Source organism: Sylvia atricapilla, chromosome 10, assembly GCF_009819655.1.
Source record: "Sylvia atricapilla isolate bSylAtr1 chromosome 10, bSylAtr1.pri, whole genome shotgun sequence".
NCBI classification, from domain to species: domain Eukaryota; kingdom Metazoa; phylum Chordata; class Aves; order Passeriformes; family Sylviidae; genus Sylvia; species Sylvia atricapilla.
In genome coordinates this window covers 21435120-21459119 of record NC_089149.1, presented here as the reverse complement: position 1 = coordinate 21459119, position 24000 = coordinate 21435120, and the positions used below count along the sequence as shown (strand labels likewise).

General features: G+C 41.4%; 1 protein-coding gene across 1 annotated transcript; it reads left to right on the top strand.

The window, feature by feature from the left end:
* The first annotated feature begins 97 nt into the window (after positions 1–97).
* WDFY1 (WD repeat and FYVE domain containing 1) lies at positions 98–23459 on the top strand. The gene is made up of 12 exons (XM_066326260.1): positions 98–280; positions 6286–6353; positions 7085–7158; positions 8343–8397; positions 9730–9880; positions 12499–12611; positions 14920–15046; positions 16625–16730; positions 17977–18078; positions 18726–18856; positions 19777–19885; positions 20598–23459. The coding sequence occupies exons 1-12, from the start codon at positions 144–146 to the stop codon at positions 20655–20657; spliced, it is 1233 nt and encodes a 410-aa protein (XP_066182357.1). The 5' UTR covers positions 98–143; the 3' UTR covers positions 20658–23459.
* The last annotated feature ends 541 nt before the right edge of the window (positions 23460–24000 follow it).

Sequence of the window (24000 nt, the reverse complement as noted above, 5' to 3'; positions counted from 1 at the left end):
CCCTCGGCCCTTCTATTCCAGCGAATACGGCTGGCGGCCGCCCGCCCCCGCCCGTGACGGCATCGGCGCGCGGTGGGGTTGCGCCGCTACTCGGGACACTTCGGCGCGGCGGGGCGGCGCCGCTACACGCAGCGTTACGGGCCATGGCTGCCGAGATTCACTCGCGGCCGCAGAGCCGCCGGCCCGTCCTGCTCAGCAAGGTCGAGGGGCACCAGGACGCCGTGAGCGCCGCTCTCCTCATCCCCAAGGAGGACGGCGTCATCACGGCCGGCGAGGACAGGTGACCCGGGGCCCGCTCCCCGCCGGACAGGGCCGGGCCGCGGGGCTGGAGTGGGAGCCGGGGCAGCGGGGGCTGCTGAGGGAAATCCGTGTGTGCGCTGTGCCTTTGCGGCGCGCAGGGACTCGGTGCTGCAGCCGTAAGGAAATCCGCGCTCCCGGGGAGGAAGGTGCCATCAGCAGTGAGGGAGGATCGGCTCGGCTCGGCCCGGCCGGTGCGGGACGCGGGGTGACGCTTTCCCACCGGCGGGGAGAAGCTGCTGTGCTGAACTGCCCCCGCGGAGCAGCTGGAACAGCACGGCCCGTCCTGTGTGTGAATGGGTCCTGCAGAGGTTAGGAGCAGAATCAGGAGGGAGGGACTGTGTTTTCCTCGGCCTTCCGCTCTGCTGGCTGAAACACTCGCAGTGTGTCACCGCCTCCCCTGCCTGTCAGGAGACTTGGAGCTCCCCGAGCTGCTCCGGTCGGAACGAGCCCGTTCTGATGGCTCGGTGTGCAGGTCCCAAACCTGCTTCCCTCTGGCTCGACTCAGGGAGTGAGTTGGCAGATCTGAGGGGAGAGGGGGTGATGAGCTGCTGAGCACGGCGCTTTCTGCTTGGAAGCGAAAAGTGTCTTCAGAGTCTAACCCTATTTCTCGGCACTGGCTCTCGTGGCCTGTGAAAGGTCTGCCGCAGAAGCTGGTGATGTCGTTAGGCAGAGAGATGAACTCAGGTGAAGGGAAAGTGGAAATGAGGAAGCGGGTGGTACAGGGGGTTGTGGCCAAGGGAGCGGTGAGGGGTCTGCAGTGTATAGCGAGAGATGGAATTTCACCCGTGCTGTGTGGAAAGTGACTCTTAAATGTGAAGAGAGGTGGGAGTTGCTTCTTAAGAAACTGTGGCCCCGTTTGAAAGAACAATGTTAAAAGTACAAAAGCCTTTGAGGTGTAGCTTGGTGCAGAGATAAGTTTACTGTTATACTATAAAACTTCTAAAACTAAATTTGCATTAATATTTGCATGAATTTCTGTTTGAAAAGCTTGACTTTGTGAGAAATAGGAGCGTCTGAGTGCTGGAAATCAGCAGAGCAACGATGTTATCTGAACTGGGTTTTCTGGCATTTATTTTTAGGTCAAAAAGTACAAACAGATCAGCTGTCTAGTTGGTTTGTGTCATCCCTTCCTGTGGAGATGGTTTTGTGCAGTACATGTTGGATAACAGCTTTTGGATGGGAATGGGCAGCTTCCTTTCCTTCGAGTCACTTAAGTGTCATTGTCTGTGTTTGTGTTCAGTTTGCTTTGATGGACTTCCTGAAGGATACAAGAGGAAATAGTGATTTTTAAGACTCCATATCAGAGTTCAACCCTCACAGAGTTTCATGGTACAGGCTTGCAGAGGCTTGCCTGTGGCAGACAGTGCCAGTGTTTAAACTCAAGGTCTGATGCCGAAGGTTAAGCAGTCTGCATGCTTAGACTGCTGATAAGAGGCAGGGATGGAGCTGCATCTTTATCTGGGCAGGTTTTGATGTCAGATACAGACCTGTGCCAGGACAGCAGAGGCCACCACCCACTTTTAGTGTGTGTAATTTCCAACTGAGTCTGTGGACTCGTGGCTGAATTTGTCACCTGCCTTACTGTGAGAAATTACTTAAACCTTTAAACTTTCAGAAACTGTGGTACTGTATTACCTGTAATCTGGGATACCTCCTACAGTACATCAAAGCTTTCACCTACAGTTCAACATGTTGTCAAACAGTGCTCCCCTGTTTGCTCACTACAGGTGGGGTGTAGGTGTTAATACTGCGTAACTGATTATGCTACTGGCAGCAAAGTGCAGAGTACAAGGAGCAAAAGAGCTGTTGTGTGTACTGAGAGCAGGGCTAAAGTATTTTTTTATTACATCTTAATGCAGCTAAGGCTGTCAAATATTTCATAATAACCAGCCAGAGGAATGTGTTTACAAGTCGAGTAGTGAGGAAAACATTGGTGCACAAACATTCTCTGTGAATGTTGTAGATTATTCTCTTGTTAGAACTATTCATTGTAGTTCTTTCTGTTTTGAATTATATTTCCTAGAATGAAAAGTAATGGTTTTATTTTTTCAGAGGATGCAAAAAAATTTGTAGTAGATCTGTTAATGCCAACAAAATTCTACATTTTTTTTTTAAGTTTTAAAGATGAAAAAAGAAGCAAGAGTACCTGCAGGAGACAAGGAGTTAATTTTCCCAATTGGATTTTTCAGCAGGACACTTGCCATCTGTGAAGCTTTCTCAGAACTTCTCTAGAAAGGATTATTAACTCTGTGTCCCTGTTGGCATCTTGTCTGACCCTGGCTACAAGACAATGTTGGGAATTGTTGCAGTGTGTCCCTCAGCAGACAAATAGCCAAGGCAAGAGGAGTGTTTCTCAGCTGCAGCTGGGAATGCTGAGGCATGATAAGCTGTGCAAGCCCCTAAAGATGAAAGTTATGTATTTATTACAGGCTAACAGGAACTCTGCAGTCACTGACACATTTCAGTTCTGGTGTTAGATGACCATCAGTAGCTGCTTAAAGTACAGTATTAGCTTTTGTTGTTTTTTTTTTTTTTTGCGTATGAAACTTAAATATTGGTCAAAACATGTTTTAGTTTTAGCAGAAATTTGATAAAAACTGTGAGCTGTGTCTTTGAGCTTTCATTGCAATGTGATTAAAACCTGATTCCTAATGCTGTTTTGGGAACGAGGTCGATAACAGTATAAATATTTTTGATTTAGTTAAACTACCAAAAAGAGGCAGTATTCTGTTCTTGCTAGGAAAACAACTGTCAGTGATAGGAAATCAGTTGTTGGTGGTGTGAAAGAGTTAGAAAGATACAGTGCTGGGAACAGGCTGGTGCAGCAGTGCTGGTATTGTAACAGGTTTGGATTTGGCTCTTGGTTTTTCATCACCTCTCCCGCCCTGTGCTGTTGGCATCTGTGCTGCTGGCTTTCAGGGGGCAGCTTCTATAGCAGGAGCACAAACACTGTTGGAACACTGCATGGTCTCTGCTCTCACACCCCAAGTTTTTTCTCCAACACTGTTGGGTGTTGCTCTGTAAGTGAAAAAGGAGTTGACAACAATAAAAACTCTTAGAAATTGGTAAGGCCACAGTCAGTGTTGCTTGAAGATGGTTTTTGAGTGTCTTTGTATTACATTAAAAAATCCTATGCCAAAACCCCTTTGAATTGTGCTTCTATAAATGTGCATGCTGTCCAGCTGAAAGCAGCTTCTTGTTCAATATGGAATGTTAGGGAAGTTTGGAGGTAATTTTTAATCTTTTTTTAAAAAGTTTTGCTTCCTCCTGCCACTCTGAGACCTGAGTCTAGAATTTAAAATGTCTGTATCTGTCTCTGGTGCTCCTTAATGAGTTTCAGCATTTTTACTTAGTGAGTAGAAACCTTCCTGAGACTGCTGTCAAACAATCCTGTGTCTTTGTAGACCTTCAGTAGGGATTGCTTAAGGAGAAGCGAGTGGTAGCCAGCTCTTCTCAGGTACTGAGCACAGGACTCTTCATTAGTTTTGAGGATAGTGCTGAAGACTCTAAGGCAGTTGTCATAACAGAGCAATTCAGTGATTGAAGGAGACTGTGGGAGCAGCATTACTGGGGGACTTCTCTAGGCCTTTAAGAACTAGTATTTCACTAATTAATTTGTCCTAACATAAGGAGATGCATCACAAAAACAGGTCTGTAAGAGAGAGAATCAGGGAGAAGTGGCATTTTGGCACAGGTCACTTGCTGACTACTGTTAAGCGATCTCTTCAAATTTTGCTCAGTCAGAGCTTTATATAATTAGATATAAAGCTGTCTGACAGCTTATCTTTGCAAGCATGAGGTGAGCAGAGTCTAAATCTTACTTAAAGCAAAATAAGAAGCTTTCAGAAGTTAATTTTCCTGACTCTTGAAGCTATTTGCTTAGGCTCTTGACTTCATTAAGGGGCTGTACTGGTGATGATCAACGCAGAATTTATACTTCCATTAAATAATTTCTTAGAAAAATTTGCTTCCTTTACTGTACTTCAATGTAATTCACCACAATACTGAGAGGAAGCTAAGTCTGCTTTTGAAAAAGCATGATTTTGAAAAATGCATGATTTTGATCACCATGATAACTTATAATGTAATTTAAAAAAAAAAAAAATAATGACATGACTTGGCCTAGAAGTGAGAGTTGAATTAGTAAGAGTGGAAGCCACCATCTGAGATGTTCAGAACAGTTTGAGTATGATGGAGCTGCTTTATAAAGCAAGTTCAAAAGCTGATAAAGGTGCATAGCTGCTAACCTGTGCTATTAAGTTGGCATCATTAGAATGACTTGAAAACATTGTTTTTCCCATCTTCTGTGTTACCAAGAAATAGCAACTGCTCTTCTGAAGAGGTGACTTACTGACATAAAGAAGGCTGTTGATAATTGTGAAGAGGAAGTGATAGCTTTTGAGACAGTCTTAATGCAAAATATTTAGTGGACTGGGCTAATGTACATATGCCCCATAACTGGTAAAAAAAGTAATATGGTTTAAAAGCTGGAAATCATTGTTTTGGGACAGTGTATGCTTGCTGTATTACTTTTAAGCTTTTGAAGAGTAGTACATTAAGGATGGGCATTGTCTGCTTTATTTTTGAGTGATGTTTTAAAGAAAAGCCTTTAAATGGATTGCAAAATTAGAATGCTACCGTTGTATCTTCAGCAGTAAAAGCTCTGAAAAGTTTTGCTTGTGGTGCAAGACACTGGTCCCGTCCTGTGCTCTTTTTGTTAAACTCCTTACTGTTGATCCTACAGGATGTTTGACTAATCAGTCCCCCAGTATTTTTCTAGAGAATTCTAAATACCAGAACTTCTATTAGCTAACAGTAAACAGAACAGCACAGTGAAGCCTCATGACAATGTTTCCAGGTACATATATTTACAGATCACTTAGGAATGAAGAAGTTGGATTTAAAGAGTAACAAAAAGGCAAACAATGGTCTGGAGAGGGAATCTGAAGAGGATTTAAATCAGCCTTAACCCTGTTGGCATGTGTGCTCTTAACTTCTTGGTGTAGAGTCCCTTGGATGTGTGTTGTAGGAATGTTTATAACTGACAATAGCTTTCCACTTCCTTGCTGATACTCTTATATCCCTCCTCCAGGACAGTCATCAGAGTAGTGTAATGCTAAATGTTCTCAAGACCACTTATCCTTTCCTTCCAAGAGATGGTCCTGGAAAGTTGCAAACTAAAGCCAATTTTATAAAGAATCTTAGCATGCTGTCCAAGTCATCTTGTCAGCTTTTCAGTTTCCGTTTGACTGGCTCATCAGTCCTGATTGTATTTAGGGCAGAGAAGCAGAGCAAACCAACAGCAACTAATGTTGCTTGTCCTTTGCATTCCTACATGAGGGATTAGAGGGATGGTTTAGAGGAAATAATACTGAGTTAGATATGCTGTCCTCCACGAATTTCAATATTTGGGGATGGAGATGACAGTAATGTGCTGGTCTAGAAGATGAGGTGCTTCTGTTATTAATATTCAGTATCTGGCTTGCCGAAGGGCGAGTCACACAGAGATGCTATAAAAATTAAAAAGCTTGGACTTCCATAATGAAATGCAATTTATTTTTTTAATGTATCAAGACACTTAATCTGCTATAAACAAACTGGTTTGCTCTGCCAAAGATAGAAAGTTTCTGCAGTTTGAATTTGACTTATATCAACCAGAACCAAGAAGGAAGTAAAGGGATGCGATTTGTAGCAATTTTTGAGGTGAGCTGGAATAATATTTCTATTTCATACTTACTGAAGCTCCATGTATAAATAGTTTTGAAGAAAACTTGGCCAAATCCAAGGGTGCCTGTTCTTAGTGCTAGTATTGTTATGTTAGAGCAGTATTTGAGCACTGTTGCTTCTGTTATATTGCTCCTCTATTATAGTTGAGTAGCACAAAAGCTGAGGGGTGTGGAGCTGATCCATGAGTAAATGAAGTGGTTCAGATGCAGGGGATGGTGCACTTACAGCTGGCTTCTCTCTGCTCTTCCCTGGACACAGGACAATCCGAGTATGGCTGAAGAGAGACAGTGGCCAGTACTGGCCCAGCATCTATCACACCATGGCATGTAAGTACAGTATGGACCTGGTAAGTGGTGGCCAGGCATAGGATGGGTTTTGTGACTGTGCTGTGTGTAGGAATATCTCCTTCTCATTTCTCCAAGGGCTGGATTCCCTCAATGATCTTGATTTTTGGGAACTTTGCAGCAAAGCTAGCTCAAACTTTGATTTGAAACTAGCTGCCTGGTGAGTGAGATCTGTGGCAGTGTTCTGTCAGAACCACATCCTCCACCAGGTAAATCATTGTGGATCTGCAGCTGGACATGCCTCAAATGATGGCAAATAATTTGTCTGCCAACTAAGTGAGCTTTTCTAACCACTAGCTGAAAGTTGAGACATAAGAATACTCTCAGCTTTCCAAGGTGTGCATTTTTCTCTTTCAGGGCTGCATTTGAGATCATTTTAGTGAGCTGAAGTTCTTAAGTGTAACCAGCTGTTGTTGTTAGCTCAGCTTTCAGCCTGTGTAAAATTCCTCTTGCTGAGTTGCACCTTGTGGCAGGAAATCATGTTTGCATATGGTTCCTGTTGGTGTATCAGAGTTACAGTAGTCATGTTCCTGTCCTCAGCTTCACACATGGCAATTGAACTGTCTTTCCAAGGGACGTTAGCTATGCAGATTAGTTTCTATCAAACTACTTAAACAGCTTTTGTCCTGAATGAAAGAATTGACTTTTTATTAAGTCATGTGTATCCTAATACCTCTATTTAAATACTGTAATGTGCTTGCTTTTTTTGACAGCCCCATGTTCTGCCATGGCTTATCATCATGACAGCAGACGGATATTTGTTGGCCAGGATAATGGAGCTATCATGGTAAGATGCTGTGACTTCTCTTCTGAATGTAGGTTAGAATTGCTCAAATTGTCCATGTGTTGCTGGCAGCTGACAGTCTGTTTTCTTTCCATTCATTGTGGAATGCAGCTACTGCTAAATGCCTGAGCTTCTTGGCAGTTCAGCTGAGATGTATGTGGGAGGACTGCAAAGCAAAGGTTCTTCTGGCTAGATGTGAGCCAGGTAGCCTCAGGAGCCCCTTGAACCATTAGGGCAGCAGTGGACCCAAACAATTCCATTTTGCCAAGGAATTGTTTTGAAGGGAGTACAGTAAGCTGGGCAGAGTGCCATGGTAGTGCTCTGACAGGGGTTTTGAACCACAGTTGGTTTGCCCCTGGCCAGGAGTATGGATCTGTCTCTATCCTGCCATGCACACATCTCTGGATTTGCTTGCTGCAGATCTTTTTATAAGGTAGAAATTTCAACACTTGCTCTAAAATTTTAAGAGGCTGTGTTTGTCTCTCACTGGGAATTTTTTCTTCTCTCTTTCTCTACTCTTGCTGTAATTGCTGTCCCTGTCTTGGAGAGCAAACGCTTGGCAGAACAGAAACTGGGTTTTATTTTTGCCCTCTTGGTAAAGGAGGGGAATCTTGTGACTCTCAGATGCTTTAATGCTTTCCTTTCGCTATGAAAATAAGGTCAAAATAAGAACTGCCCCATGAGGAGCCCAGGGTACTGCATGAGTGTAATAAAGAGTGATTCTACAGATAACTGCTCTGAATAGCTTACAAAGAGCTGTAGTATTCTAGTGATAACTACTGGAAAATTCAAGTTGAGACATCTAAAATTTCATTTAGCCTAATGGATCAAATAGAGAACACTGTCACTTCACAATTGTGAAGTCACAAATGTGCAAATCCTAAGTACTATAAGATACAGTTTTGTTTGTTCCTGCTGGGGACAAATGAGATCTTATAACTTTCTATAATCTCTCTTCAGCAAACTCAATTCTGAAAGGATGTTCCCTGTTGAAAATTCAGTTCACTTAACACCTTAATTTACAGTTGGTATTTCAGTGTGCTTTGCTCCAGCCTCAGAAGCTGCTTGTTTTTTGTGGGATATACTACTGCTATGCAAATTTTGGTCTGTGAGGTTGCTGCTGCTTTTTGGGTACAGTGTTGCTTATACCACTGTGGTATCCTCTAACAATTTCACTTTACTTTTAGGAGTTTCATATTTCTGAGGACTTTAATAAGATGAACTTTGTGAAGACCTATCCAGGTAAACTGTTAACCACTATCTACACTAACATTTCTGTAAAGGGAAGGTATCTACAATCCTTGGGAAGCTGGACACAGTCACAGGTTAATCCAATCCAGATGCTTTAACTCTGACTGACCTTATAGTTGCCACTTAGCTGGGGGATAACTGCCATAAGAAAAATGCCTTGTCAGACAGCTGAATCCAAGTTATAGTCATTAAGTTCACTAAATCACTAGCCTGCAAGTGTAATGAGCCAGAACTAGTGAGCTCAGCTGGACTAGTTGTACTACATGAGTGCTGGTGTAAGAGCTTTCTAAAGGTGCATTTTGGTATTTGCAATTTCTGTCCTTACTTCTTGTAATCAATGGGCTTGGTTACTCCTAGCTCAAGATAAGAGTCCTTGCCTTCTCTGTCATCCTAGGTGGGCAACAGGGATGAAAAAGAGCTTATTTTTCTAATATGTGGGACACTAGGTTTGTGGGATTGTAATACTTATACTAATTCCAGCATTTGTCTACACATCCTTTAGAGAAATACAAAACTCACTTATTGGTTAAAATTGGAATATTAATGTGAAAGGCCTGAAGGAAGCTCTTAAAGACTGCAGATCATGTAGCAAAACAAAGTGCAGTTTGTCTTGTGACTCCCTGACACTGATAGGAGCAATGTTCTTGCTTGGGAGAGAAAGACCTTGTTCTTAAAGCAACAAAACCTCCCTTTATCCTAGGGGAGATGATTTGACAATTAATCAAAGGAAGTACTTGCATCTTGGGGGGCAGGGGAGGCTTCTTTCTAAAGAAGCCCCAAACCAGGACACACATGTCGCTTCTTGCTCAGTGGCAGCATTCTCAACAAAGCTGGGTGGGATTTGGTTGCTGTTACAGGAAGGAGGTAGTTTGAATGCCATGGACTAGATATCCTTTCAGATGCTTAGAATTATGAATGTGAGCATAGCTGTCTGGGGTTAGGAAAAGATGCATTTAATAAAGCAATTCAAGTTTTTAGATGTGTTGCATTACTCCCCAAAAGTCCTGAACTAACCTAGAGGAAGCTGAGGGTTTGCCTGTTCCTTAACCTTGGGTATCTGGGCTGATCTCATCCTCTCTCTCTCTGGGGGAAAGACTTTCAGCAGCTGACTGATGGGTTTGGTTCACTTGAGCTATTCGGAAGGCAAATCCTAAACAGAACTATGGGAACCAGCCATAGATGCAAGTATAATATAATGATAAAAGATTTCCCTGGGGCATTGCCTGGATATCATCTTCAACCTCTGTCTGTCTGAATTACAATGGAAGTACACAGACCTTTGATTTTTTGGGAAAAATAGCTGGAATCTTTTTCTCCTCACAGCTCACCAGAATCGAGTGTCTGCTATTACTTTCTGCCTGGCATCAGAGTGGCTCATCAGCACAGGTCATGACAAGTGTATCAGCTGGATGTGTACCAGGAGTGGGAGCATGCTGGGGAGGCATTACTTCACCTCTTGGGCTTCATGTCTACAGTATCCTTTAAAAAATGATCCCTACCCTTAAACTGGACGATTACTTTGTTCCTTTACCTCAATTTGTTCCCAACTTTTCATCTGTAAAAACTAGAGTGACATCTCTTGCAAGTCTGTTAACCCTTATTGTCATTAGAAGTTTAATACCTTTATTTCTGTTAGTGTTATTAAGTAGCAGAAGAGACCATGAGCTGCAGAAATCCCAGTCTGTACTAGTTCCTGATTTTGAGGTGTCTGTCTGTAGCATCTTGTGGCAGTGACTGTATCTATAGCCTGGCCCCTAGATTTCCTGGGCAAGTCACTTTGTTCAACAGATGCCACTGTGCCTCTGAGTCCTTCTAGAGCATAAAACATCATGAAAGCCCTTTCAACTGCTTTAATTTTTCTGTCTTTGCTCAAGTTAATATTTTCTATCTTTAAGCTACCAGGTACATTAAAACTTTATTCACCAGTAGTTATCTGTTTGTGTACAATTTGCTTTCTGTAAACTACATTTCACTGCAGCATTTGCAGCTTAGATAGTCTGGTTGTCTGTTTAGCTGTAAGTACTTCAAGGCATTCTTTACCCTATGTAAAAGACTTACAAACCCAGTAACTTGAAAGGTAGTTCACATATCAAAGCTTTTGAAAGTAAGTTAAATACTTGAAATTCTAAAACTGTTTTTTAGCTGTTGTTAATGGTGGCAGTTTAGATGTTTAGTAATTGAAGGTATTGGTTGCTGGATGAGGTTTAATGGCAATAATGTTTTAGAAATAGCAAGATTCAAAAGCCAAAACAGGTCAACAACATCTCTTGAAGACATGAAGCCATCTCTAGAGTAGCTCTATACCTGTGTCCTGGTATGAAGATGGGAGGAAAGCTCAGTTGCCAGCTGCATGTCTGAGGTCTCCCACCTGTGCAGACCCTGCCTTATTGACTGAAGAACTGTCAGGTTCCTGCTGCTTTGCTGCTCTTCTTTAGAGTCCAGGGGAGCTTTGTCCCACAAAACATTCCATGTGCAGCTCACCTCAGCTAAATGCAGCACAGAATAGGTTACAGCTGGTTTGTGTGTTGGAGACCAGCTCACAGCAGTCTGGTGAACAGTCTGAGCCTCACTGAATTCAGTGCCTTCTATAGCTAATGCTATTGCAAATAATGGCACAGTTTAATATTAAAATGGAGAAAAGAATATGACCTTTTATATCAATATAAAAATAAATTTCCACTGAAGAACTTGACATTTGAAAATCCATTGTAATTGATCTGCCTTTGGACTTGTGTTTGGAAGAACCAGCTTGCTGGTGTGTGTACTAGGTCCTTGGTCTCCCTGTGGGAAGGAAGTTGTTTGTTAATGATCCGATGTGTAAGCTTCTGAAAAACACAGCAGAGTGCCTATTCTTTACTGGATTAGTGAGGATAAGGCAAGCCTGAACATCCAAGATGAAAAAAAGATCACATGTTCAGGGAGTTAGAGGATTTGTTGAAAGTAAATTGTTTATCTCAAGATCCTGAAGGCTTAAGAGCTTTTGGAATGTAATCAGATGACAAAGTCTCTGCATTTTCACTTAGGGTGGTGGGCTTTTTGGTAGACTGTCTTTTTAAAGTTAGCCTTGTCTGTTGGACACCAGAGGCCACTTTTCTAGCTGCTGCTTGTGTTTTTGTGTGGTTCCAAGAGGACACCTAAGTATATACACTGCTCTTGGTTAATGTGGTGTCAGGTGCATGGGTCTTGCTTATATTCTGAATAACAAAAGTCTTCTAAAAGCAGAAAATTATCTAGTTCATTGACTTGCCATGTTTTGGTTTCTGGAGTTCACCATGGCAAAAACAGAGTATCAGAACTGTTATGAGGTGTAATGCTTTTACCCAGTGTGCCACCTTGTTAATGGATCCCATGTTAGGATGTGGTGTGCCTTTTATCTCAGTGTTAACTGACAGAATCCTTTCTGAAATTAGTTCAGTTTTCAATACCACACTCAAGCACCTGCATTGGTAAACTGGGAATTCCAGAGAAGAAGACAAGAAATGAGACAATCTCACCTTGGCAGTAGCTAGAACATTGAGAGTGTACTTTCACTGTAAGGTGAACTTGCTGTGGAGGGTCAGCATCCTTGTATCTTGGTTTTCCTCTCCTATGGGTGTCAACTACTAACGTGCTAGAAAATGAAGGGTTTACTGGGGAAGATACTAGGTATGACTGAATTCTGCCCAGTGTCCATGAGGTGCTCTTAATGGTTGCAGAGAGCTCTGCGCTGCAGTAAGTAGCCTGATGAGTTTTGGCATCTTGTAGACAAGCATGAGTGTGTTCTGTAAATATCTGCTAGAAATGGCCTGAAGCTACTTGGCTTGCCTTAAACTATGGCATGGATTATCTCATGGCTTTCTCCAGTGGCTTTCTAAAACTCTTCTCTCTCTCTTTCTATACATTTTTATTTGCACATGTAGGAAAGTGTGATGAGAAGGAGGGAATCAAAAAGGTTTATTAACAGTCTCCAACCACTTTAGAAATAATTATGTAAATATTTATCTGCTGTATTAAAATGTTCTTTTCCAATTTTTTTTAGACTCTCTAGCCAACTGTTTCAATCACATAAAATACTCTTAGAACAAATGAAGCTTCTCCTTGACTGATGTTCAGATATGATCATGAAACTCAGCATGCATTCGTTGGTGATTATTCTGGACAGATCACTCTTTTGAAGCTCGAGCAGAATACTTGCTCAGTTATCACAACCTTCAAAGGGCATGAGGGTAAAGTAACTCTTTGTCTTAAAGCCATTTGTCCCAGATCCGGTACATCTTTGTAAGTTGGGGTGAAATGTTCAGTTGCATATCTGCCTCTTAAGGGTAGATACTGCATGAAAAACCAGTCCAGGGTAGTGGTTGTCACAAGCTGTCAAAAGCTGTACTTGACTTCCTGTTAAAGAACAAGCACATTCTTGCTGAAGGGAAATATTAGCCTTATAAATAGCGACAGGTATTTTCATTATAGATGAAATAGTACAGTAAACATGTGCATTCAGTTAAACACAAGTTCTCCACTAGATGGCCACCTTTAAAAACTTTAGTCTCCTTACCATTGGAGAAACTGCCTAGTCTGAGGCAAATATCTCATCCACTATAGTACAGCTGAAATCCTTATGTCGAATGTAGAATCAGGTGGTCCCTGACATTATACGGTCCAGTCTGCTGCAATAAGTAAGGCAAGAATGCAAATCACAGAATAATGTGCAGCTTAATAATATGCTGAGAAAAATAAACAAGACAGTTCCTTTTCCCATGTGGTACTGGCAACTTTCAAATCAGCTGACAGTTTGCATGTGGATAGGGATGAACTACTGGGTCATGAGTCTGACCCACTGGAGAAGGCTGCCTTGTTTAACAGCTGAAAGTATAGAGTAGGCTTTGTTAAAGCTGGGTAGACTCCTGATCTACAGATGACTGCAAAATGATACAGCTGGTTTTGAATGTAGGAAGCAAATTGAGATATTAAAGTGATAAATCTCTTCTGCTTTCAAGGAGAATTTCTGTTTCTGTTTGGATCAAAATAATTCTCTTGGCCCTAGAGACTCCTTTGCCTCTCCATACTTTTGCACTGGTCTGTGTTCAAATGCAACTTCTTCGTAGATGTTGCAGTTAGTCTGAAAGCAGTATGTGTGTGTGGCACTTTCTTATAGTGTGTGTTCTGTCACTTGAGTTGTGATGGGCTTCCAAGAACCAACTTCAGCAGTGCCGTCCACACAGCAGCCAACTTTGGCTCATATATTTCCTTATGGGGACTGTGATCCTTAAAATAAGAATTGAACTAGCATAAAAGATTATTTCAACTAGTATAGTACTAGTTATTTCATCTCTTTTCCTTCTTTTAAGGCAAATCAGATGATGTGTAACCTTTTTTCCTCTGCCATATTTGTGTAATATTATCAAGATCTAGTAACTCTAAACTTAAGTGGCATCTAATTCCTCTTTGAGTGCAGTTGTGTTTGACAGACTTCAGAAGTCTGATTTCATCTTGTTTGCTTTCTAGCTCTTGCTAAGTGGGACCTCATAAACAAGCAGTGTTTGCTTTGCAGTTTAAATGGTTTCAAAGTTTGTTCTCAGTTTCCAGAATTAATTTTGTATAACAGCCTGCTCTGTTGAGATAATGCTGAGTTAATATTCAAAGTTAATGCCTTTTTGGTGCACATGCTATTTCCAAATGGGTCAGCTTGAAAACAGCATAGCCCTAAAGGAGGCAAAAAAAAATCTCTTGCTTCAGAGCATTGGAAGGAACTGATTTGGGCTCTAATTACCATTCATCATCTTGGTTTTGGACTAACAAGGCTTTTGATGACAGCTGAGCAATGGAAGGATTCTTTAAAGAGAAGTATCTCTGCAAGGGAATAAAATGTCCCAAATTCACAACTATAGGTGTCATGAGTAACAAAATTATTCCTTTAGTCTCCTGGTTACCGTGGGTATGGGTTTTGTATAAGAATGCTACCGTCAGAAGATTCATTTCTTTCTATCCCTAATTCACAATCACACTGGGCCTTCTGAAATCTAGTTTTGTAATTTAGTGAGTCCTGGCAGATTTGCTAACAGCAGTGAAGTTGTCACTTTGTTTCTTAGTCCAGATATTTTAAGGTTGTAAACAGTTATGTGAGGGAGTTGCTTTACTTGAGAGTACTGTGAGCTGCGCTGCAACCACTGACCAAGCACCTCAGTGTGTTGTAGATGCTGGTTGCTGTTTGGTAAGTGTTAGTACTTCTGTATTCCAAAGCTCACATGGCAGCCTGGCAACTCTTAAAATCACCTACCTAAATACAAGGGGCAGAACTCAGGCTTTCTGGCTTAGGCTATATCTGTCTTCTAAGGGACATCTGTTCTATTGTCCAGTACTCCTTGCCTCTATTTCAGGACTGCACTTTGCTGTTGGATGTTGCTTCCTTTGCCTTAAAGCTTTCAATATGTTACTGGAGTAAGGCAGTACCACAGGTTTCCCTTTAATGCTCCAGGAGGCCATCGCTGTGTTGGGGAGCCAGTCCCTTATATCTAACTGCAGAATGTTCTTTCCTAGGGAGTATTACTTCACTGTGGTGGGATCCTGTCCAACAGCTGCTCTTCTCAGGCGCCTCTGACCACAGCATTATCATGTGGGATATTGGTGGAAGGAAGGGGCGAACGCTGCTGCTCCAGGGACATCAGTATGTAATGAACTCTTGGTTTTCATACATGTCCTGTAATGAACACACAGTGTCCAAAGAAGACTAAATAGCCTGGCAAGATATTTGAATTGTGAATGGTTACTCTTTGCAGAACCCTGAGTACTTTGAAGGGAAAGAAGGATAATCAGCACTAGGAAAGCCTTACTGATTAATCTCTTCTCTTATTTATGTTTAATATGTTATTACCATGGTTTAGAAGTAACACAGAAATAGTTTATAGAAAGAGGTGGGTAAAAATCCTAAATCATCTGGTTTGGCCTTTTTGTAAAAATTGCATATGTCTGTATTGTAAATACTGCACTGAGTTGCCTGTGAGAGGAGGGCTAGAACCTTTATGTATAAGCATGTTCATATACACATATAAAATAAGCTTCAATATGTTCCTGTTCCCTCTGTCTTTCTATCAGAAGTGATAATTGATTGGCTGAATTACAGGTGTAGTCTCTCAACTTCAGAAAATGTCAAGTCTCCCCTCCTCTGAAGTTGAGGTAGTTGTCTGTCACAATCAGCTCTTAATTTTTAGAGACCTCACACTAGCTGCCATTTTTAAATGTAGAGCTCCAGTTCAGTCTGACAGGCAGTTCACCATGGAAGATATATTCTAGTTAGAAATGCACTGGCACTAGAGATCTTGTATATATTTAAAGATATTTGTATAGTGTGTTCTCCTCTTGTCTAATTCCATAGGTTACTTCATCCACCTTTGATCAAGACTGATAGCCTTAGCCCTAGAACTTTTGTTAAATCCTGAGGATTTAGTTTTATGGCTAAAGAATTAACAATAGGATTTTGGTTACAAGAAAGTAACTGAAGTCGGTGACTGGAGGACTTTATACTGCTGTTACTGCTGCCTTTTGTGTCCTGGTGAAGACTTGTAACAGTTAGGTTCTCTTTATACTGAATGGGAAACTAAATTCTTCTGAGAAGCAGAATGACTTCTTAATTCAATGTAGATGTTGCAAAGCAGTTTGATACTAGTCAGATTTTTTTGTTTAATTTCTTTGGGCAGACTTTTGTTTTGCCATTACTTTCTTTAGGATTAAATTGTCTTACTGGTGAGTGTATACTTTGCTTTGCAGCTGCAGCCTGACTTACTGTGATTTGTTAGCAAAAGTGGAACCTCTGTCTGCTACTTAGTTGCGTCTTGAAACAAATTATTTCTCTTTATTTTTCCAGTTGTCTCTGTTTTGACAAGTGGTTCTCCTTGCAAACACAGAAGAGTATTTGCACAGGCACTCTGAGCCAGTTGGCACTCTGAGCCAGTTGGCACTCAGTTCACCATCAGGGCTTACTGCCAGCAAGTGTTAACATGGAACTGTACTGGTACTCTGGTCAGGCCTGTAAGAACACTCTCAGCAGCATCCTGATGCTAGGGCAGTGCTCAGGTGACAGCATCTTGTTCACTCATCCTCAGAGCTCTGCCTAGGAGGCTTAGCAAACTGGAAACCACTTCTGGGCTTCCTCAGTAGCTTTATTTACAAGGATAAATCAGTGTTTGCTGGGAAAGCAAGCTTTGTTTAAATGCCTGTGGGTAAAAAGTGTGTGCTTTGTTGGCAGTGACAAGGTGCAGGCTATCTGCTACATCCAGCTGACACGGCAGCTGGTGTCCTGTTCAGCCGATGGGGGAATTGCTGTTTGGAACATGGATATCAGCCGAGAAGAGGTAAGTTCATCTCATAGGGCAAAGAGTATTTTTTTTCTGTTTTCAGAGACTAATGTGACTTTCCTTAGGCAGTTTTGCAGGTCGCTTTCCCTATGTTGTCTGGCACTTCAAAGCTGAATGATAATATTGAAGCCTGTTCTGTTCTAGTGGCTGTCCATGCTCATTGTAGTAAATGGGTTCCCAGGACAGGAAAAGTGCAGGAAATGCTTGGGACTGCTTAGAGCTTTATCTCAAAGAGACATGTTCACTGGAATGGCTGTGGCCTTTGCTTCTGGAACAACTTGTATCAAAGCAGGTGAAGAAGTGAGAGGCAGATTTTGAGATGCAATTCAGAAGGCAGAAGTTCAGTCCCCAGGCAACATTTTTTTGTGAAGATCTCAGTACACAGCAGTTGACTTGGCCATACACTTTCTTTCTGCATCAGTTCATATCCATGGTGGTGCAACTGAGAATACTCTTGTTTTCTTACTGTCAGCAATGTAAGTGAATTGAAAAAAAATTACTTTCTTGTTCCAGGTTTCCTCCTGTTAAGTCTCAGGGAGACTTCCTCATGAGATGTATAAAGCCGTATAGAATATACAAGTTCAAGTCTATGTCCTAAAAATATTCTGCCTCTCTGTCTCTTACAGGGATGTTCAATTAAAGTATCTGAGAGAGCTGAAATGTGTAAAAGCTCTATTTTCATTTGGCCTAGTCCATTTATGGCAGGAAAAGTCTGTGGGTGGGAGAATGAATGCTTAACGAACATGTGGGCAGGATGGAAAATGCAGATGAGTTCCTAATTATTTCAAACTGCAATCCCATAAAAGTAGAAAAGATAATTACTCACAGAATTTACTTCTGGACACCTCCTTTCTTAGAGAGGATTACTGCCTCATAGCTTCTACAGTTTGGACTACACTGGTCCTTAAAAACCATCCAGACAACCAGAGCATCAGTCTTTAAATGCCTGCAGCAGGTTTAGTAACTTAGATGTTTGAATGAGTTTTCTTATTAAGGCAGTAACATAACATACTCCTGTAGGCTTAAAAGGTGTAGGAAACCAATAACTGTATTCTTGGGTTTGGGATTTTTGTGCTAAACTTTCTTTGTACTATGCTCTAGGCAATTTATTGTTGTAATGTCCAGAACTGAATCAGGGCATCTTTCCAAGTAAAACTTTACTTTGAGTTCTTAAAACAAACTTCCTTGACTGTTGTATGAGGGAAAACTATTCTGATTGCTTACATTTCCTGCTCTTTTGTAGGCTCCTCAATGGCTACAAAGTGATTCCTGTCAGAAGTGTGAACAGCCTTTCTTCTGGAATATAAAGCAAATGTGGGACTCAAAGACAATAGGGTTGAGACAGGTGAGATGCCTGATTTCGGTGCTTAGCTGTACTTCAGCATTTGAGCAAAATGTAAACAGAAGACCACTAAGGCTGGTAGATCTTTTCAAGTCTTGGTATTTTTGCTGGTTTGAAGTGAGGTATATTGAGAAGTTACATCTTCTTGGCACTGCTAACACATTTCCAAATTCTGTGAAAAGTGCTGCATCAAACTTCTGTCACAGGCCCAAGCAGGCTGTGCTAGGAGTGCTTTGTTGGATTTCTCTGAATGTTCCTATGCTTTGGAACTATGGACAGCTAATCCTCAAGTGTTGTGTAAAATGGCAAATTTAACTGAGCATGTAGATGCTCACTCCAGTGAAGCCCTAATGGCTCTGTTCTTACTGCACCAGAATGTAAAGCTTTCCAGGTAGTTTTCTTTGAGAAGGGACAGAAGAGGATATACACAGAGAGTATGGAGATAAATCCATTAATGATCCCAACGACTGCTCAGAACTCCAGAGATGTTGGTCTTTGGTTGAAGAAATAGGGCATTTCCTAACAAGTTGCTTTCTAACAGTCGCAAAACAGAAGCTTTGATGTTTTTGTTGCTCAGTGGACACTTGGTATCATGGTCAAGTGACACAGTATAGTGACTTATTTGTTTATTTTCTTTTTCCTTCATGAAGCATCATTGCAGAAAATGTGGGCAAGCAGTGTGTGGCAAGTGCAGCACCAAACGGTCAAGCTACCCAATCATGGGATTTGAGTTCCAGGTCCGTGTCTGTGATTCCTGTTTCGAGTCGATCAAGGATGAAGAGTGAGTATTAGGGAGTAATAAATTGTAATACTTGCTCCACATCCACACACAGTGCTACAGAACACACTGAGCTAACTCTCTGTTGTTATGCCTTGGCAACTGAAAGCACTGTGATGGCAGAGATCTCCATCTGCCTCTGCAAGCACATTTGGATCAGATATGAGATTACAACATTTTTATCCTTTGTAGTTCTTCTTTTCTAGGACCCCAGATCTAGACTTGAGATATATTTATCTCAACATTTCAGTTTAGTTAAAAGCTATTGATTGCATCTAAAATTGCTAAGTGAGTGCCAGACAATACATTACAGCTGCCAGGTTGTGTATGTATTAGTTCATTTTTGAAAAACTTTGGGAATATTCTTCAGAGCTCAACATTATTTTCTTCATGCCAGGAAATTAGGTTATACATAATTTGCTGTCTCATTAAACTTGTCTTAGAAATGAAGGAATCCCTTTTCTCTTGATATGAACTGTGTAATCAGATGTGAAAATTTTGGGAGTGTTTGGGGTTTTTATTGTGTTGTTGGGGCTTTTTGTTTGCTTGGGGTTGGGTTTTTTTGAAAAGTGGTGTGCCATAGTTGGCTTCTGTAGCCAGTAGGGGAAAAATGTACCTGAGCTTGACTTTGTTAGCCAGGAGTAGAAGTATTTGCTAGTTCAGTCTCCCACTCTGCTGTAGTGTTATTAACAGTCACGCTGCAGAAGGCCAGGAAATGTCACACCTGTACAACTCCACAAGCAGTGCCTTTGCATAACTTACTGATTTAATTCTGTCCTCTTTAACATGGTATTGCAGTTCTTGGAATTAACTTATTAGTACTTGAGCAAATTCATTTTCTTTTATGTTTATTTTGCACTGTTGTAATGATGCCATGAAGCTTTATCTGATGGCTGGCTTTCATTTCAATTGTTCTTGTGCAGCCGTACTTCCTTGGCAACCTTTCATGAAGGAAAACACAACATTTCACACATGTCCATGGACATCTCCAGAGGGCTAATGGTGACCTGTGGGAGCGACCGGATTGTGAAGGTATTGCTGCATCTCTTTCCTGCATTTCTAAGAGATATTTAATAGAGAGCTCATTTTTGTATATTCTTTCTTTCTGATGACTGTTGCTATAAGGTATCTATTGTGGGAAGAAGGAATTGTATTTGCTAGGCTGTTCTTCTGCAGCTAAATGAGGAAATTACTTGTAACTCCACGGTATGGAGTGCAGCTGTTGGATCTGTTACTGTTGTGTCTCTGAACAAACACAGCAGGCGTGGGCAGCAGGAGAATCTGCCAGCAGCCTTAAATGCACAGAGCTGAGGAAGTGTGCAGGCTCCTTTGCTCTGAGCTCCATGGCTTGGAGCATGGCCCCTGAAAGCCCTTGTTATGAGGCAGTGACATGGAGCTCAGACTGATACAGAATCTTGCTGTGCCTGAGCTCTGCATTCACCATGCATGTCAGAACTGAGACTGTGCCATCCTGTCCTTGTTTTCTTCTAAGCATGTTTGTGACAAACTGCACAGCACTTCTTAAAACAGACCTACACAGAAGTGCAAGAAGACTCCTGAGCCCCAAATCTGGCTTTTGGGTTGTAAGGCTGATGTAACTCTATGAGATTTTCCTCAAGTGTAGATTGAAAAGGAGTTGTTACTTTGTGTCCAGGGATGTCTTTATGTTTGCTTCTGTGCCTCTTGCAGAAAGACTTGTGAGTCTGACAGTAATGCTGTGTAATTCTCCACAATTCTCTTCCAGATCTGGGACATGACGCCAGTAGTTGGCTGTAGCCTTGCCACTGGCTTCTCTTCCCGCTGATCTCCTCTGTGGCAGGTTTATGCACCTTATGTACAGCAATATCCACCAAATGAATGGAATCCTCCTCAGAATATTACTGCAAACACTGGTTGCTTGGTTCTCCTCCTGCTGCTGTTCCAGGATGGACAGTCACCTTTGTAGAGCACAGCTTTTCTGTTGGGCTCCCCGGGAATCTCCGTGGTGCTGAAGTGTGGTTCCGCAGCCTCTGGGACTGACATAAACGGTTTATCTGCAATATGACACCTGGATGGAAGGACCTGTTGTCTCTCGGTTTACATATGTGGTGTTAACAATGTGCTATCTCTGCTGATATATCTTGTACAGATGCCTTGTAGCTAAAACATTACCACAGTAAAATGAGTGTAGTAAATTCAATTTGTGCAAATAGTAAAATAACTTATTCTCTCTTCCAAAAAGCAGTTCTGTTGAAATGTTTTCGAGCAGTTGCTGTCTAAATTGTCTCCAAAAGGTATGTTGGTTATTCCTATGGAAGGAGGATATAGTTTAAACTGGAAGGTAGCTTCTTTCAGATGAGATAGTAAAAGAATCTTTGATCACACAAGATCCTTTATTGGCTTTTTTGTAGTGTTTGTCTTCAAGTTCAGTTGTTAGTGAAATCACTTCGTGGAACAGCTGTTCTGTGTAGGTAGCTGGTGAGTCTGCAAACAATCCTGGAGTTTTTATGTAGTGTTTTGGCATAGCTGATAAACTTCTGTAGTTATGAAAACATGCAGCCCACCTACTCTAAAGACTGGCCACAGGTATGAGCTATGTACTTTGACAACTGTAATGTTGTTAGAATGGAAACCTAAACAAATCTGCCTTGTTTCAAGGAGCAGTTAAGAAAAAATGGCCAGCTAGATTTTAGGGATCTTTTTCTGTGGCGAGGCTGATGTTCTTTAATGTTAGGGAACCTGTCTCTGCTAAAGTACACTATGAATTCAATACTGTCTTGATGTTGCTTAAAACCGATAAATACTGAGCAATAATTTCTGAGGTACAGAACAGCTGCTTTTCTCCTGCACCTAGGAGTGTTAATCCTGAGACACCTATATCGATCCTTTCCTGTTTCAAAGCTGAGAAGTATGAAGAAGAGCTGTGAGGCTTTTATGACTGTGCAGTTGGCACATAAAGGAAATAACTAGTGAGAGATACTGTCAGTAAATGGGTCTGTCAGTTGAGTAAATCTCCTACATTTGAATACTTAAAAGAACTTCTTTTGTAACTTTGGAAGCTAAGGTCATATGTCACAGAGTTTAAGCTTGGAGCTGTTAAGATTTTTCTGAAAACACATACAATATGTGTGAGGACAAAAAAGGGTAGGTCAGCTGGCCTGGAATAGGTGGTGTTACACAATTATCAAAGGTAATATGCTCTTTCTGACAGAAGAGTTGAAGATTAGACTGTCTACTTACAGCAACAATCAAGTGGTGCTATGAGTGTTAGTGAATTCAAGTCATAGATGTGTAACTTGACACTAATAATCTGCATTGGACCATGCTGTAGGCTGAAATAGATTAAGATCATTAATACGTCATGATTCACTTGCATTTTAAGCCAAAAATCTGATTGTCTCCAAAGGGCATTAGAATTCAGAATATGATAGTTACTGTTACTTTGTCTGCTTTTCCGTGGGCCTTCTCTGGAAGTTTTGTGAAGAGTTTTTTATTTGCTAGCCTTACTGGGCCGCTGAAGAATAAACAAAACCATCTTTTCTGGGGATCCCAAAACTTGTCTTGCCTTCAGTCCAGGATTTAGCACTTGTCATGCTGATTTGATTCAACTCTGGCTACATGCTGTATATCTTAGTTTTTTTGGGAAGGTTTATTTCTAAGCTGTTGAGAGAAAATCAGCTTGTACTGGAAGAGCAATTGCAGCTTTATGCTCTAAGGCCTTCACTTTTCTAAACTAGGAAAGGAAGTGTTGCAGGGGTGAATAAGCTCTGATAATTTTCTGCATTCAGTTTCAGACTTTGTTCTGTCTGGTTCTGGAAGAGGACAGAAGCCTTCTTCCTTGCAGCTTGTAAGGTAGAACATTGATTACAGTGTTAGAAATGTTTAATATCTCACTGTAATAGGCTAGGAGGATCTAGGGTGTGGGTTAAGCTGGGAGATTGATGTAGATGTGCAATGAGTACCATATTTTTCAACCCAGGCATTCTGAAACCTATACCCATGATGCTGAGGTGGGACTTGTCTGCAGTTAGCACTCCAGAACTCAGCTTTTTTAGTTCTGATTATTCAATGTGCCCCTGCTCAGCACACAGCTCCCCCCTCCCTTCCCTGTGAATACTTCCTCTGCTTCTTTACATTATGTTTTTGCCACTAGATAATATATTCTTTACTGCCTAAGGAATCTATTTTCTATAATTGATATACTTAAAGATAGTGTTGGTTCAGATATAATGACAATTAAGGCCACTAAATCATTAGTCTTTTAAGTATACTCTTGGTGTTGAATGAGTAATGCTCACAAACCACTAAACAGAGAGTAGCTTTGTTTATAAACAACTATTTTGAAGGCACACGCTCTCTCATGAAACTGAAAATACTTCAACTGTGTCAGCTCAAGTGTGCAATTACTGAGAAGCCTTGATTGGAAGCATTACATATCTCGCTTGTGTAACCTCTTCCTTTGGGGCAGGGAAGGGGAGCAAAGGGTACTAATATGTGCTAATTCTTTCCTAGTTGTATTTCTGTACCCTGCATAGTTAAGAGAATCTAGATAAGTCTGTCCTTTGCTCCTCCTTGTCTGTTTTTTAAATTTTGATTACATGTACAATAAAATATTTCTTGATATTCATTTAGTCTATTTGGATGATGCATCTTTTTTTCCACCCTGTGAAAGCACAATCTGCATTTTGTGCTCTGGCTCTTCCTTTCCATGCCCCATGTACAAAGTGTAGGTTCCTGGGAAAGCTTGTGGGTATGTTGTATTGGAACTGAATGAGCTGCAGCAGGTCAAAAGCCACAGTGAACCCCTGAGCTGGGAGATGAGCAACTGCTGTGTGATCCCACTTAGGGATGTGTAACCCTATCCTGTGTTCTGCTTGCCAGCTCATGCAGACATCTTCTGTGGTTCATCTGGCTCCCCTTCAGAGCTCTGCAAAGGTTCTTGTCTACAGAGTACCACAGGATCCTTTCCTGAGATGCCCTGGGCCTGTCTGAGGTACCAAAGAAATGCTAATTTTGCTGGATGGGGTGAGCACATCCTACAATATAATATACACAGAGGACACAAACTGCAGCCACACTTGTTTCATGATACTTTCTCACAGAGAAAGGATGCAGATAAACTGGAAAGCATCCTTATCCCTCACAGCTGATCACAACCTTCACAAGCT

Excerpts from the sequence above, each read along its gene's own strand:
- WDFY1 (XM_066326260.1), top strand. The coding sequence starts at position 144 with ATGGCTGCCGAGATTCACTCGCGGCCGCAGAGCCGCCGGCCCGTCCTG. Across the intron at positions 281-6,285 it reads ATCACGGCCGGCGAGGACAG|GACAATCCGAGTATGGCTGA; the intron begins GTGACCCGGGGC and ends CCCTGGACACAG. Across the intron at positions 19,886-20,597 it reads GGAGCGACCGGATTGTGAAG|ATCTGGGACATGACGCCAGT; the intron begins GTATTGCTGCAT and ends ATTCTCTTCCAG.